The sequence below is a fragment of the Rhipicephalus sanguineus genome, chromosome 2, assembly GCF_013339695.2.
Source record: "Rhipicephalus sanguineus isolate Rsan-2018 chromosome 2, BIME_Rsan_1.4, whole genome shotgun sequence".
Lineage (NCBI taxonomy): Eukaryota > Metazoa > Arthropoda > Arachnida > Ixodida > Ixodidae > Rhipicephalus > Rhipicephalus sanguineus.
Window position 1 is genome coordinate 122976164 of NC_051177.1, and position 17058 is coordinate 122993221.

General features: G+C 45.6%; 1 protein-coding gene across 1 annotated transcript in view; it reads left to right on the forward strand.

The window, feature by feature from the left end:
* LOC119383615 (WD repeat-containing protein 35) overlaps positions 1-17058 on the forward strand; it is a 65029-nt gene that overhangs the window by 3912 nt on the left and 44059 nt on the right. Inside the window, exons 6-9 of the mRNA XM_037651872.2 lie at positions 12-91; positions 1358-1438; positions 2318-2474; positions 14502-14644. Coding sequence (XP_037507800.1) covers positions 12-91; positions 1358-1438; positions 2318-2474; positions 14502-14644 — 461 coding nt within the window. The remainder of the gene's footprint in view (positions 1-11; positions 92-1357; positions 1439-2317; positions 2475-14501; positions 14645-17058) is intronic.

The following is a 17058-nucleotide window of genomic DNA, read 5'->3' on the forward strand; positions in this document are numbered from 1 at the left end:
CCATTACGTAGGTGCTGTGATTGTTGGCTCTGTGGATGGGAACCGTATATGGGGCAAGGAACTGAAGAACCTGCACCTGCACTTGGTGGAAGTGAGTCCAGAATAGTTTTTCGAAATGCATTTGTATCTCAATTTAGCTTACTGCTATTTAATGGAATCCACAATGTAATGCGGTGTTCTCGTTTCCCAATCAGCTCTGTTGAAAACTATGTATATTCTTTTCATGATATAGCGATGTAACTTTGTGTCACAGTTTTGATGTGACGAAATCGTAGCGCGTCGCATACGTGCACCTAATCCCTCGTTGATAAATCAAAGATAGGTAAACGTCGGTTGAGACAGAATCAAATCTTGTGCAGGTGATCTTTCACGGGAAAACCTTGCTGGCAGGCGAGAACACTGTTGAGCGAGTGGATTGAAACGCTCCACCGTACTATCTTTTTTTTTCTCGCATAAAAGTTAACTTGCAGGGTGGTTGATGCAGAACACCTTCCGCAGCACAGTGTGATATGAAAAATGTTTCGCATTTTTGGTTGGAAAAGCCGCCAGCCAATGCTTACAGAAGTTGGCTATATGGATAAGCATTGGAAATGTGTGGAGATGCGATTGCAACCACTTGCAAGTGCGAGGGTATGACTTATCGCCGAGTATCCCCTCACTATCGGCATATTACTACTGTGGAGTCCCAGTAAATGTAAATTGCTTAAACGGAATTTCATTTGGTCAGTTTTGTACTTAAGTGCTGCAACCCCATACATCTTCCTCAGTAAGCGAAGCTCCCGTTAAATGAAAAATAGTTTCCCGTTCCTTTCAGGTCTCATTTAATGAGAGTCTGCTATCTGCTCGGCAGCATGTGTGGTGAAGTGTAGCTGTAAGGCATACTGTGCTCTTTTGTACAACTCTCTTCCATGGCTTCACTGGCTTTTAGAACTTACTGAAAAATGGAAGCTAGCGTTCAGTAATCTATAGGATGTTTTAAGTACTGCTGAAAAAGAAAAAAAAAGCATGTAGAAAGAAAAATAACTTCATAGGCAGTGTTTTATACTGTGTATCTTGGTGTTTAATAATGTTACGGTAATATAATTATTATGTTAACAGACACGTAGACAAGGAACGAGTTCTGCTGAAGTTCATTCACTGTAAAGCGCGCTTGTTGTCAGTGCTTCGCTTTGCATAGATATAAAAATCATACACACACAACCATTGCACGTGCTAAACGTGAAGGGTTTGTTTGTGAATTTCACGTGAGGATGTGTCATTACATTGTTGGCCCAATGTAGGACGATATAGTGGTTACTTTTGCAGTTTGTTTCCTGTATTTAACACACACTAATATGTGTTTCTTCACTCTTCCTAGTGGTCTCCCGATGGAAAGTTCTTGTTGTTTGGAATGCAGAATGGCGAAGTTCATGTTTATGAACAAGGTGGCAATCCTGTGGCAAGTATAACTTCGTACTCGGCTATCTTTGCAGCTTGTGTGTAGGCAGTGAAAAAATCTATAAACACAAAAGCCAAGGTTGCAGTCAGTCATGTAAATGCCATTAATCTGTGTCCAGGAAACTCCTGATGGCTTCTGTCGGGTAAAAAAAAAAAGAGATAAATTGTTTTCTGGGTTCTATTGTTTTTTCGCATGTTCAGATATAGCGAAAAATATAGTCGAGTTACAAGAAGAGGTGATTCCCATTTCACACTGACATTATTATCGTCAGGTTGGACCATATAATTGCAGTCAACCACCAATTTTTCGGACAGAACTGATAAATAGTATGCCGTCACGTCACTTCCACATGCCACACGAGTTTTGCAGTTGCGTCCTTTCGTGCCATCAACTGCCTTAGCAGGATTAAACTTAGCAGCAACGTCACTCATCACTGCAACAGTTGCCCATGAATTGGCCAGCCACTCTTCGAGATATCGTGGTTTGAGTTTTGTTTCTTAATTTCATTACTTAGTCTTCGTTGTATGGGTGATTGCACAGTCTGTGTTGAGTGTATGGGGGCTCTCGACATTAGTTACATGTAAGTGGTTCTTCATCACCACATATAGTAGACTCTCAGTAAAAGGAAATCCCTTCAATGGAACTGCTGCTTAAATGAAGCAACTGACTCTAATATAATTGGTCTCGTACTTGAATTCTGCGCCCCTGCTCCTCTCTCGGTAAATGGAATTCCTGTTAAATGGAACACATTCTCCTGGTCCCTTCCGATTCCGTTTGATGAGAGTCTACTGTACGTTGTGCGTGCAGTATTGCGTTGGTCAACACTGATATCCTGGACGGTGGTTTTAAATAAATGTCTCCTTCTTTTCCCATCTGCAGTCCAAGATTCCACTGCCACTTTTGCACGGTTCCGTTGGAACAAAGCTGATCGGAGTGCACTGGTACAGCGGGTGTTTGCCTGAAACAGGCTGCCCTGTTCTGGCCATAGGCTACGAGAACGGGAAGGTTCAACTGATGTGCAACGAAAGTGACGACTGTGAGTGCAAGGTTTCTCTTCATTCCTTGCGACTCAGAGGACCAGCTAGGCACCCACTGATATTCCAGAGTTTCTTCTATTACTGTTCTCTGATTGAGCACACACCCCTGTTCTTTATGCTGTGCAGTCAAATCCCGCTACAACGAAATTGACGGGACACGCAAAAAAGTTCGCTGTTGCGGAATTTCGTTGCAGCGAAATTCCATCAATAGACCACAAAAGTTACAAAGATCTGGTGATCATCACTCGTACTTTGGTCCCGGCAACCGCATGCATTGTCCTTTGCATTTAACTCTCGTTAACTCGGACGTACTTGGCCGCACACCGAGTGAATGTATTTTCTCGTGTATAACACGCACAAAATATAGATAAAATTTAGCGCCAAATTCGGGGTGCAGGTTATACGCGAATTTCGGTGCGCAAGTTGGCTTCACGGTAATGCAAGGAAGGCGGCTTTGCGTAAATACGCGAGTTATACACGTGGGTTATACACAAGCAAATACGATATGCAGGCTACCCTCGAAGCGTACCGAGCGCGTAGTAGCGCCAGTAGCGCCGTGAAGGAGCATGCCAAAGTTCGCTAGAGGCTAACTGAAAACGAAGTGCCGGAGCTCCGCCCTACCACAGTCATAAGCGAGAGAAAGGAAATCCGAAACGCTTCGTGCCGTTTTACGACTTTATTGCCTTTAACCTTTCTTCCGGTGTGTTAGCTGCGTACTTCAGCGTATTCGCTATCGATGATCGCGACGATAGTGACCGCGGTTTTCTGCGCAGCGGTTGCGGCAAATGGTACGTAGTTCCGTTTTCAATCTGTGTGCGCTGGCCGTGCGCGTGCTTTCAGAACTGCGAATTGTTGCTATCTGTGATTGCGTCTACTGCGGTTTTGATCGCAGCATTGCTTTGAGTCGGTGCGCGTACGTTGGATGCACGCGTAGTTTCGTGGTCGCCCATGATCGCGTCGACACAACCGCATTTGTGTTCGCAGCGGTTGCGGCAGAATGTAGTTATACGCTTGGACTAGGTGCGCGCTGGCCGCGCGTGTGCCGTCAAAACACCGTGGATGTCATTCACGATCGCAGGGCTTGTGACGACGAGCAATAGTTTTGTTTTGAGCGCTAAGTCAAAACAATGGCGGGGGCAGCGGGGGTTCTTGCAGAACGATTCTACCGCGGCCCGCACGCGCATCAAATGCGCGCCGGCAGCATCATGGCGGATGGACGATCTGTCGCCGAGCATCTCGATGGCGAATAATTTACCAGGATGTGCGTGTGGTGGCAGAAAGCATGTCTTCGATGAAGACACGGGTCTTGCGATGCGGCCGCACGGCTCTGGCAACGAGAAATGGACGAGTTTCTAGCGGAATTTCGCGGCAATCCTAGGCAAGCTTCTCTTCCTTATGTGGTGGCACTCGCGAACACTTCATTCAAGCGGAAATACCTACGTTGTGACGAGACATTTTTCGCATTGTTTTCTATAGGCGGCTGACGGGGAATCAAAAATTATTCGTTGTGGCGGAAATTTCGTTGTAGTGGTATTCGTTATAGCGGGATTCGACTGTACTTTCAGGAACGTCGTTATATTGGGGGGCGAGCAGGATAAACATGAAAGGAAGGGTGCAGCATGAAAAGTGCAAAGAGGAAACAAAACCAATAAAACAGGTGTAGATTATTCATGGAATCCAAATGGTTAGTGTAGCAGAGATGCATTAAACGGAACCTGAAGGGCTCCAGAAAATATGTTTCATTTAATAGGAGTTTCATTTATTAACATGGTTGTATAGTATAGGGATACAGCAGTCAAATACAACACTTTACAAATTAGTGGCAGTTCCATTTAAGAAACGGCAATTCTGTTTTAAGCAATTTCCGGTTATTGAGACACTAATTGAATTCCAGTGTTTTCTGTGCCAGAATGAGAATATGATTTTGAGGCACGCCATGTGATAATGTGACTTGAATGTCCCCCGCAGAAAAGTACTAGGTGGCTGCACCGATTTGTAAAAATGCGTAGTTGTGCTAGGCTAGGGAGTTGGCCATCCTCTTTATTTTGAACACACTCTCATTTCATCGTCTTCATTATTACTGCCTCTAAATTCACAGTGTCCACATACATGCCTTAGTGTAGGGACTTTGGATGACTAATTTTGACTACTTGAAGTTCTTTAGAGGGACCGACAGCTAATTTTTCTCGAACCACTTTTTTTACGCCGCGACAGAAAGTTCACCCTTCGCAGTGTTTGTAGCTGTGGTAGGTAATCCCAAAACACGCAGTTATCTCAGAAGCAGTATTTTTTTATCTAAAAGGCTCTAAACACGGATGCACCTTTCCTCCGGCAACGCTGAGAATTGATAGTGATGCCGTCAGCCCTTCTCGCGATTTGTGAAAGCTATCGTTGTTCTGCTTTTGCAGGAGTTCCTGTAACTATGCTTAACCACCTTTATTTATAGCTTTTCAACTATTTTTGAAAATAAAAAGCTGCTACAATGAGATGATGTGACATTATACACCTTCCCTGTATTTGTACCGCGTTGTGTGCGCATGCGTCCTAGGTTGCCTGCGCCTGTGTTTGTCTCGGCGTCGTTACTCTCTCGATGCACGAGCCAAGCCAAGTCATCGAAAACGTCACTACACATATGCGCGGCCGCGCCGAGTAGCAGCGCGCGTCATTTCTGACACGAAGTGTAGGTAGCAAAACTACCGTATAAACGCGTGTAAGGGCCGCACCCGTGTAAGAGCCGCACCCCGTTTTTTTGAAGTGCATATTCTAAAAAAAAATATCCGCGTAAGAGCCGCACCCACACTTTCCTCAACCAATACGTATTCAAAACGCGCGCGCGTGAGCTTCTAGGCGTAGTCGATAGATGGCGCAAGGAAACGCAACGATCATCATCTTCACCAGAGTATATAGATATATATTTTTGGATTTTATTCGTGTTAAGATGTTCGTGAAGTGGGCTAAAAATTTTAACTTTTTATTAGTATTCATAGACCGGCCAACTAAAGGTTAAAGCAGGATTTTATCTTTAGCTTCTCACATCTCTATACAAACGCGCTATCGGCGCTATCCATATCGGCATTAGCATCACCAACTTTGGCATGGCGTTCGCGTCATTCGCGTTGTTCGGTTTTTGCAGTTCAGCCAGCCGTCTGCTGTAGTTTTCTGCACTGTTCGATGACCTTCGTGCTAGCTTGTTTTCTACTCGGCGTTCACGTTTTGGCAAGATGGGCAAGTACCTGAATAGCTACACTGCTGGCTATAAGTTGAAGGTGATCGAGTATGCTCTCGAGCATGGGAAACGTGCCGCCGGCAGAAAATTCGACGTTGACGAGAAGTGTGTTCGACGTTGGTGTGCTCAAAAAGAAGCCTTGCGAAACACCAACAGCACTAAGCGCGCTTTCCGAGGAGAGCAGTGCAAGTTTCCCGATTTGTAAGAAGACTTGCGCCGCTATGTGACTGAAGTGCGGAATGATGGTCTTGCACTCACAACGGACATGCTGCGTGTGAAGGGACTAGCCTTGGCGACTGTACTTGGGTGGATCCCATCTGCGTGGAGCTCGGTGTCGACGGACATTGTGCCCCGAAGTTTTAAAGTCGCCGGGATATCTAACAGCTTGGATGGCACGGAAGATGACTGCATGTGGGGTGACGGCGCTTCGCAGCACACCATCTCATCTCGGACTCCAAGTCTGAGGACTCGCCGAGTCGACGATTGAGCACGTATGTCGCAAGAAATGTCGTATACTGCAATAAACGCTTTTCGTTCGCTAACTGGTGCGTTTTTACTTAAAAAAAAAAATGTCGCGTGTATGGGCCGCACCCTGAAAATTGGCCCTCATTTCTTGAAAAAAAAGTGCGGCCCTTACACGCGTTTATACGGTATGCCGCTCCAAAATCTTAGCGACCTGGAAATTGCGTGCACGGTTGCATGAAAACGCTGAAAAGTTGCTCAAGACACGCTGGCGAGCATGGGATCATTACGTCACGCGAAGGCAACGCCACTTTACTGCATACTACTAACGCACGCCTATATGTACATTTTTATTGAGTAATACCTTTTAATATAAAGAAACGAATAATATTTCAATACTAACAAAAAAACGTCGACCGTGTACATCAATCAACGGTCACGTGTCCGGGTTCATCGGATCGTTCATGATTTTGCTGCCAGAGGCACCATAGGTCATTTTTCGTGACTTTCAATTAAGAAATAAAAATATAAATCCACCTCTCACTAAAAAAATAGGGCTGGTTTGAGTCAATGCGGCGGACATTCTTTCCATCAGTGCAGTCATTTCATTTCATCTTCTGGGCAGTTGTCGGTCCCTTTAACGAGCACCTGCATCTAAGTATATACAGTAATACCTCGGTAACTCAAACTCGCATATCTCGAAAAATTGGCTGAGTCGAAATTTTCCGCGGTACTGAACGATTTCTCATAGGGGCAACGTATTTATTGCCCTTTAACTCGAAGTATTTCCGTGCCCACTTCCGGTTATCTCAAAATCTGGACGTAGAGTGGAACAAAAACTTCGCCGCCAAACCGTTTCACAAGGTTCGTGCGAGGCTGCCGCACTTGCGACAAAATGGACACTGTTCCTGAATGTGAAGTCGGAACTAGAGGTGTGCGCCGCCGCCGCCGCCGCCTGTTTTTGTTCACGCCACTCGCGCCGCCGCCGAAGTCCCGAGAGGGATGACGCCGCCGCCGCGCTATAATTGCGGCGCGCCGCCGTTTGTCTTTCCTTTTAATATGAACGCGGAATCTCGACATAAAATACAACACATCACCGAAGGAGCACTTCTCGATGTGTCCATGTAATGGACTGTCCACAGCCGCCCCTGAGAGGCGGGAGCTCGGCGAGCAGCGCTCCCTCTGTTTTCAGTTATTTTCTCATTTTCACGTCACGAAGCTGTCACAACCCCCAACACGAGTAAGAGGAATAGAACACGCTTCAAGCTTGTGCTATAATCTTGCAGAAAACAATATTAGTAGAGAAGGCCAGCATGTTTCATCTCTGCTTTAGCCATGTTCCTCGCCAGTGCACGCGAGCTTTCACTCGTGGGTACAGCATAGGATGCGCGCAGCGATGTTGTCGATTTGGACATTATATGGAACAGAATGGAGACGTTGAAAAGCTGTCCAGAGTGTCCATAATAAAAGGCCCCAAAACAGCCTCTGAAAATACAAACTCGAGCGCATTCTCTTGGCGTTCCACGCCTTTTTGGCGCACTTCGTGACGCTACAACAGTGATTCACGTGACATCATTAGGGTGCGCACTCTCGATTGTTCTATATACGAGAAATACCAGTTTTGAATTGTCTCCCACATTGCGAGTCGCCCACCCATTCTTCCTTGTCTTGCGTGACTATACAGTCGAGCCCGACTATATCGAACCCGTTTATATCAAATTATCCCGTATATCGAACAATTTCTAAACACGGTATATTTACATTGAGAATATATAGCAAAAGTTACTGTTACATCAAACGAAAATAGCAACGACAACCGATATATCAAACTCCATGTGCCTCAAAAGTGCCCCAGCAAGTTGGCTTTCCCTCGCGGTGGCGGGGAAAACTGCCGGCGCCACCCTAGAAAAAGTGGTTTAGACCCGGCTGTGCACAGGCGAACACCCCCCTGCAAAAAATGATCCTGGCCTGCTTGCAGCGCTTACAGCCAATCAGAGGCCGTCGTGCTTTCTCCGAGGCGCGGAGGCGGTACAAGTGAGCGCCATTTTTTTCTTTATGCTTGCGTGCCTGCTGCTGCCTCTTTTCCTCGAGTCCTCATTCAGCGTGGTCCGTGCTGGTGGTGTTGCCTGTTAGCACTCTGTGAACTTTCTTGGCGCGCTGTCGACATGGCTTCTGCAAAGAGGCAGACTTTGCCGTTCGCCGCGAAACTCGAAATCATAAATCCAGTCGAGCGCGGTGAGAAGTCTGACGTCGCCACCACATACGGATCGACATTCGACGAGTTCGTCAGTGCGGACGATGATGTCGCCATCATGGGCCAGCTACAAGATGAGGACTACATTGCAGACGTCGTGCCGACCACGAGCCAAAGCGACAGCAATAAGGAAATTGACGATGGCCCGTTGCCTACATCCTCCGAAGTGATTAGTGCACTTGCGTTGGTCCGGCGCTATTGCGTGAATATGGAAGGCTGCTCCGACTCGCTGGACAACGTGGAGGCGTATGTGCTGTCGCAGGCAGCGAAGTCGTTGAAACAGAAGAAAATCCAGGACTATTTTGTTCCAGAGTAGGGAGTACTTTTCTTATAAGTATGTGCCTTTGTGTCATCAAATTCTATAGCGGGCCTATATCGAATTATGCTATATATCGAACTAATAAACGTTTTTTGGCGAGTTCGATATACCCGGGTTCAACTATCGTGCGCAATCAACTGGTTTCACTTCATTTTGCGCGTTTGCTACTGCGCAAGTGGAGATAACAGGGTGTAGCCGACAAGCGCGAAATCCTGATAGGCTAAACGCTTAGTGCTTACATTGTACGCATGTTTTATGAAGAAATATGTGGCGAGGAGATATCGCCTGTAAGAAGGGTATAGCGAGAACCAAACCGATGGAAAAGGCGTCGGGTTATTTGATTCTTCCAATGGACGAACACTTTACAGTGGAGACGATGCAGCTCTCCAGAAAAAAGGCGATCCCTCTTCCACGGTTTTTGCATGTTTTTTTTATTGCGATAACAATTATAAGGACACTCTGGACCGCTTTTCAGCGTCACCGTACTGTTCCGTATAAAGTCTGAATCGACAACAGCGCTGCGCTCATCAAATGTAATGATCATCATCATCATCAGCCTGTCTACGCCCACTGCCGGGCAAAGGCCTCTCCCATTCCGCCAATCAACCCGGTCCTGGGCATTCTGCTGCCACGTTATACCTACAAACTTCTTAATCTCATCTACCCACCTAATTTTCTGTCTCCCCCTCACGCGTTTGCCACCTCTTGGAATCCAGGCAGGACCACCGGTTATCCTGCCGACGTGCTACGTGGCCGGCCCATATCCACTTCTTCTTCTTGATTTCAACTATGATATCCTTAACCCCCGTTTGTTCCCTGACCCACTCTGCTCTCTTCCTGTCTCTTAAGGTTACACCTATCATTTTCCTTTCCATCGCTCGCTGCGTCGTCCTCAATTTAAGTTGAACCCTCTTTGTAAGTCTCCAGGTTTCTGCTCCGTAGGTAAGTACCGGTAAGATGCAGCTGTTATATACGTTCCTCTTGAGGGATAGTGGTAGACTACCATTCATGATTTGATAATGCTTGCTGAATGAGCCTTATCCCATCCTTATTCTTCTAGTTATTTCACTCTCATGGTTTGGCTCCGCGGTTACTACCTGGTCTAAGGAGACGTACTCCTTTACAACTTCCAGTGTCTGGCCACCTATCGCAAAGCGCTGTTCTCTGCCAAGATTGTTCCACATTACTTTAGTTTTATGCATTTTCAAACCTACTCTTCTACTTTCCGGATGCAGCTCAGTAATCATGAGCTGTAATCCGTCTCCCGCGTTACTCATCAATGCAATGTCATCAGCGAATCGCAGGTTGCTGAGATACTCTCCATTAACTCTTATCCCTAATTCTTCCCAATATAGGGCCCTGAAGACCTCCTGTAAACACGCGGTGAATAGCATTGGAGAGATCGTGTCTCCCTGCCATACGCCCTTCTTTATTGGGATTCTGTCGCTTTCTTTATGGAGGACTATAGTGGCTGTGGATCGTATGTAGTACCCGCGAGTAAAAGCTCGCGTGCGCTGGCGAGGAACACGGCTGAAGCCGAGATGAAACAAGCTGGCCTTCTCTGTCGCACGTAGGGCGCATGATATTACATCACCCCGCCTGCGAGGCCTCTCATTAATTGCTCTTCAACCAGAAAGGAAACGCTCCGCCCGTCTTTTGCTGGCCGAAGGAGCACGAAGGGACGCCGGGATCAGGGGGAGGGCTGTGTGGCTCGAGCAGCAACTGTGAACTTTGACTAAAAGGGCGCAACCGCTATGTCGGCAGACACCAGCAAACGGCTCGTATACCTTTCTACGCGATGTGATTTCACCGCTTCGTGCTGTGTCCACTGATACGAGAAACTGCACGAAAACCGCTTCTCTCCCGGGAGCAGCCGTATTCCCACACACTTGCGTTTTTCAGCGGCACTCGAGTTCACACGGCCGCTGTGTTTACAACATGCGTGCTTGGCGCCCAAACAGAGATGATGGGCTAAGGTCCGGGAAGCCCTGGCTGCCGCTCGAATTCACCGGCAGCATTTCGGCGCCCGCACAAGGAACACTACACTACGCAAACGCGAACTTCGAGCCTCGAGCGCGTTCACCCGGCGCTGTTGCCATGAGGCTTGGATCGAAGAACATTCAAAAAGAACAAAAGTGAGGTTGCGAGCCGGAAACGTGTAGCAACGCATCGCCGGAGAAGAGCAGAGAGAGAGCCGAGACCCGAGCGGCGTCGGACGCAGCGGAACGAGCTCCAGCACGGAATCCCGTTTTCTTCTTTCACATGTATCCCCGCCGATTTGCTTGTAACTTCAGTTGAATACAGTTTTCTTCTTTAAACCGAACCTTGCCTTAATTCCATCATTTGGCCCCGCTGACATGTTTTGTAGAGTTACACGAAATCGGACCAAAAAGAGCTAGCCTTAGTTCGTATAACATTACAACATGTTGCTATCGCATTCACTGCTTTGCCCTTTCGGTGAAACAGATTTTTTGCAAAATTCAAGGGACAAAATTCTCTCCCCACGATCTCTTGAACCTAAGCCTTCAATCCCCCCCCCCCGCGCCACGCCACCGCCGATCCGATGAATCCCGCGCCGTTCACACGCCACCGCCAGCGATCTTGGGACCGGCGCACATGTCTAGTCAGAACCTAGCGGCATAACAACTTTGTCAAGCAACCCTGTGTCACTTCATGTGACGCTATAAACGTGCACAAAGGCAGGCCCTGCAAATAGCACGGTTCATACACTTCGTTTTGTTTACTGTCAGAGACGCGATTTCAGTATTGTTTTATTTACTCAAGGCACGTCGCTCAGATTGTTTTGTCGGCAGTGCGGTGTGGTGAGGATAACGCCATCAAAGCAAAGCAAGTCACTGATGCTGTAAAGAAAGGTAGCCCTAATCAAAAAAGTGGATTTGAGTCTCGAAGTTTCTGGACGTGAAAATGGAGCTGATTGTGTGGCTGCATCGTGCGAGAGGAGCCTAGCCTTCCAGTCACAAAAACATTGACAGAGAAGGCTGATTCTCTGGACTTAGCGGTGGGTTACACCAATCTCACCCGCAATATCAGCTGGTTTGACCATTTTCTTAAGCGAAACAACGTGACGTCACACATGGTGATCGCGGCAGTGTCGACACAGCTCCTCAAGGGGTGACGACATCAGCCGAAACAAGAAACATGCTTTGCTTGATGTGAAATAAAGTTGAGGGCAGTGAGGGGGATGATCGGCACATGCGATAAGTTAAGCAACTCGAAAAAGCTTTGTTAGGTGCAAGTGTTACTGCGAAGCAGACCAGCCTTACTCAGTCTTTCTGCACTAAATAAAAAGGCGGTGCCAGACAATGCAGCTGGTTGATAGCTCTGGTATATAATTATTTTTCTTTAAAATATTTACAAAGAGCCAGTTAGGCGCTCCTTTAAGAAAACTGGTCAGTAATGATAACGTTTTTAGATAGAACTGGACTTCCCACTGGAATTTGCGCAACTTTGCTTATCTTGAAAATCTGCTTATCTCGAAATTTTTTCTAGTTTTTGCTACTTCGAGTTAATGAGTATTACTGTACATGCATTTTTGTATTTTTCCCCTCGTTGAAATTCGAATGCCATGGATGGAAATTGAACCCACGCCTTCGTGATTAGCAGCGCAATGCGCATACCAATACGTCAGCTTGCACGTCAGTGAGGGTGACATTCTTGCTGTAAACAGCAGAAAGCACCATGAGGGCTTGCATGAATTCAGAGCTAGTTGGCAGCACAGTCACTGGCTCCTCGTTGTTAGAGCCCGAGTCATTATCTTTCAGCAGCTGGCGAACTATTTCATTGTCGGTAAGTTCGGCACAGCGCTCAGAGGACCCAGCCATCACTAAATTTGCAGCCCCCAATATTCATCTGAAGCACCAGGGTTTCTGCCTTTTTCTTTAAGGGGGGACATGGCACTTTAAAAAATGTTTTTTATTTCTTGATTGATTTTGATGAAACTCCCTGAGTTTGTGTACATTTGTGTGCTGATTTCAAATATGCAATTATTTTTCTAGTATATAATGTGTAGTTTTTAACGAAATATTTCATGTGCCCATTGGGGAGCAAGATTTTTTCTAAAATAAGAGAGTTACAAATTAAATCAGCATATCACAATAATCTGGAATCAGAACTGAGTGCAGTGCAACAAAAATGGGTGTTCTAAACCCATTGGAGCAAGAGTTACAGTATGTTGAACATTCACGAGTGAAATCCCAGCTTGAAATTGACTCAGTGGTGAATGTTCAACATACACTAACTTTTGTTCAAATGGGTTTAGAACATCCATTTTTGTTGCACTGCACACAGTTCCGATTACAAATTATTGTGATATGCTGATTTACTTTGTAACTCTGTTAGTTTAGAAAAAACCTTGCTCCCCAGTGGGCACATGAAATATCTTATTTTAAAAACTACTCATTATACTAGAAAAATGATTGCATATTTGAAATCGGCACACAAATTTACATAAACTCAGGGAGTTTCATCAAAATCGATCAAGAAATAAAAAAGAATTCTTTAAAGCAGTGTCCCCCCCCCCCCCCCCCCAGACACCGGCACCTGTTTGGCAATCATGGCTTTCAGCCACATGAGAATAGCTTCCTCAAGTTTTTGGTGGGCATCTTGGCTGACATTCTTCTGTCGGGATCCAGTTGACTTCTCAGCGGCCTCCAGAATCCTTTCCTTGTCATTTAGGTAGTCCGATATTGTCTACTTCGAGATTTCAAACTGCTTTGTGACGTCCGCTTGCGACCGGCCACTTTGCACTTGCCTGATAATTGCGGTCTCCTTTTCCATTGTTAATGGGCTGTAATTTTCTCACTTCAAAGTTTTTGTCGAGGAAGGCAGTGTTGGTGTCATCAATAACAACTGGCGATGAAACCATGATCGGTTGTTGAAGCAGCCATGCAAACAGCACAAGTGACCACATGCGACACCGTACGTGATTGACGAGATCAGCTGATGATATGCGTGCGACGCGGTTTCGAAGCTGCAGAAAAATGAAATGGCAGAGATGTTGTCTGTGTTTTCGGCAGTTTTCGGTAGCTTTTGACTTGCAATCAAGAGAAAAAGGCCAGAAAAATCGAACAAGAAGGGTTTCAAACGTCTGAAATTTTGGTCGGTCTTATACGTTGACTATATGGAGCGCATTATGGTGTCATGACAGAGTCCAGATATTCAGACACGTCCGAAAAATAGAGCGTCTGAAAAATCAGTCAGCGACTGTAATATGCGATATGCCGTAAAATCGTAAGCAAGCGCACCCCCCCTTTTTTCGAAAGATTTTAAATGTGCACCCATGACAGAGCAAGCGCCCCCCACACCCACCCCTCCCGCCATTTTCACCGTTTCATTCACTGTTTTGGAAACAGTGAATACGTGCATACTGAATGTAGTATTTCATTAGAAGCATGGGTATGTATTGTTTTTATTCTTAGAGTCTCTTCCGCCTCCATGTTGAATTTTGATCTGCAATCGAGCAAGGGCCTTCCCTCCAAATTTTGTCGGATTATCTTTCACCGTAGGGGAGGCGCTTTCTCAGGATTTTACGATATACTATTTTATTCCAAGTTATTCGACGACATCACTATTCATCACATCATTGAATTTCAAGTTTACCATTTTAAATAGTATTTGATAGTTTCAGTATAGACATTTGTTGTGTACCAAACATGGTCTTCTTTGTTTAGGAATCGCTTGCATTATTTCGACACTTTGTCTGATCTTGTTTCGTGTGGTCAAGCAATTCTGCGTTATTGTTTCAGCTCCGCTTGTGTTGGACACAGACATGCTCGCCACTTGCCTTCAGTGGAACCACGATGGGAGCTTGTTGGCTGTTACTGGGAAAAGCTATGGCACTGAGAGTGAAAAGAGAAACATGGTCAAGTTCTTCAACCCTTACGGCCAGGTAACATAGGCATTTGAGACTGCTGTCCACGAGTTCGGTATACAGTGGGACCCTGTTTAGTATACAACTTTCACGGCACCGCCAAGGAGGTTACAAAAAATTGCTGGAGCGGCGATTATTGCGCAAGAGTGAAGCCGTGCCCACCAAAAGATGGCGGGCGCAGCCACCATCTTAGTAGGGGCACGATAAACCATCGGCGCTTGGCGAAGAAAAGCGAGCGTTTTCCTCGCACGCCAGACGAGTTTAATATGGCATCTTTTACGGGTCAGATACTGCTCCAAGTGCGTACTTGTGTTACTAGTTTTCATAAATAAGCCTCAAAGTCATGGAAAATTTTATGGGAGATCAATCGCCAATACACCTCTCGACGGGTTACTTTTGTGGGCAACAACGATGTTTTATTTTATAATTAACGTAGTATTTACACTAACAGATCAAAGCCACTTAATCTCTAACTAGGCACCACCAGAAAAGAGCATGTTTGCGAGCTCTTTGGTGGGCGAAAGCTGGATTCACTTTCTCTGGCAAGGCGTTGCGACACCTTCCACTCCAGAAATTTTTTTATAAACCTCCTTGGGCACCGCGCAAAAGTCTTGTACAGTTAAACCTCGACAGAACGAACCCTGAATATTGTCACGTGATTGTGATGGTAAAGAAGGCTGCAGCAAGACTGGGAAATATGCAACTCTTTATTTGGTTGAGCTTGTGCGCGTGGAATAAAAAGTCAAGGTAAAAGAAATTCACGCTGAAAACTTATAGCAGCGAACAGAGTGTCGGCCGTCGGTAATCTGATCTGCGCTGAGGTCCGTCGGCATTTATACATGCTGGGCATTGAACATTCGAGCCTTGTCGCTGGTGCTCGTGTAAGCTCTCAAGTGAACTTGACTATTCGCGTCCTGCGTGTAATCTTAACAGAATGATCTCAGACAACTGCGAAGCTTCTAAAAGATTGCGGCACGATCTGCACCAAGCGTTGCTAACAGTCTTTGTAGGTGAAACCCGAACACATCTAAATAAAGCAATAAACATGCATTGCAGGATAACAAAATTCGCTGTATAATGAAGCATTGATCATTTATAACTTTATGTCCATAAACACCATGTAGTATTTTTACCTCAATATATGATGAACCGTGCCTATCTGCAATTTTAAACGAACGAATTTTCGCTGATGCCGCGAAGGAAGACCAAGGCAATAAATTTTAACATTTCCTGGTATCAGTGGTGAGATGTCTGAGCAACACGTGGTTTTTGTAAACAAATTTTTCAACTCACATGCTGCATGATGGAAGGCAGCCGCCGAAGTGGAGCAGCGTTTAAATCACGATGACAGCTGAGAAGGCTGTTATCATGGTTAATCTAATCTGATCACTCAAGCAGCTCTGATGTTATATGCTCATTACTGGTAATTACAGCAGTCACAGAGGCTCTTATAAATTCAAGCATGCTTAACACTGTTCACTTTGTGCACGCAATTTGATTAACATGCTCTTTCACCGTTCAGTTAGCAAAAATGTTCGTGAAGTAGGGGGATATGGAAGCACTGCTCATGTGAGAAAGGGACAACCAAATAACAGCAACAGTTTGGTAAATCAGCCATCAGTAGAGAGTAAAATGGTGACAGGGGATAGTGTCAACACTAACAAAAAAAGAAGTTTTTCTAATATGGCATTATGCATACTGAATGCAGCTTGTGGAGCCCTTGTGTAGATTTTGTGTGGCTTTAGCTTCCCAAATGTCGTAATATTCTGCTAACTTCTCCTAAACAATGTGGGCAGCCATATGTCATAGGTGGCCAGGGATGCGATCTTGTATGCATTTTATAAACAAGCGAACATTTTTTGCCACACGAGGTTGGTCAAGCGTTGCACAAACTTCAGGAATGGGAGGCATAGGCAGAAGCTGTTAAGTGCATGCAGAAGTTGTTTGTTAATTTATAGCAGGGGTCTCAAATGCATGGCCCGTGGGCCCGTGCAAGTGGCTCGGCCCACACATTACCGTCTTCATCCCATTTATTTTTAGTTTACTTAATAAGTACGTTCATGAGCTACACAGATGTGACTGGTCTCAAGCATTGAGACCAGTCACAGCCATGCGGTCACCACCCTATTTAGTCACCATGTGTTAAAACATAACCGTGGAAAAAGAACTATATTTTAGAATTGGCGTCCAGATTTCAGTCATTCTGAAGATCAGTATCGATATGGTTCTCGAAACCTGACATCAATTTCCCTTCGGGAATTACCCATATATGAGATATGGAAAAGGCCTCCTTTAAATGGCAGCGTTAGCTGACATCTTGTTCAAACTACAGTAGACTCTCGTTAAACAGAACCTGAAGGGACCAAGAAAATAGGTTCCGTTTAACAGGAGTTCCACTTACCGAGAGATGAACTGGGTTGCAGCACCCAGGT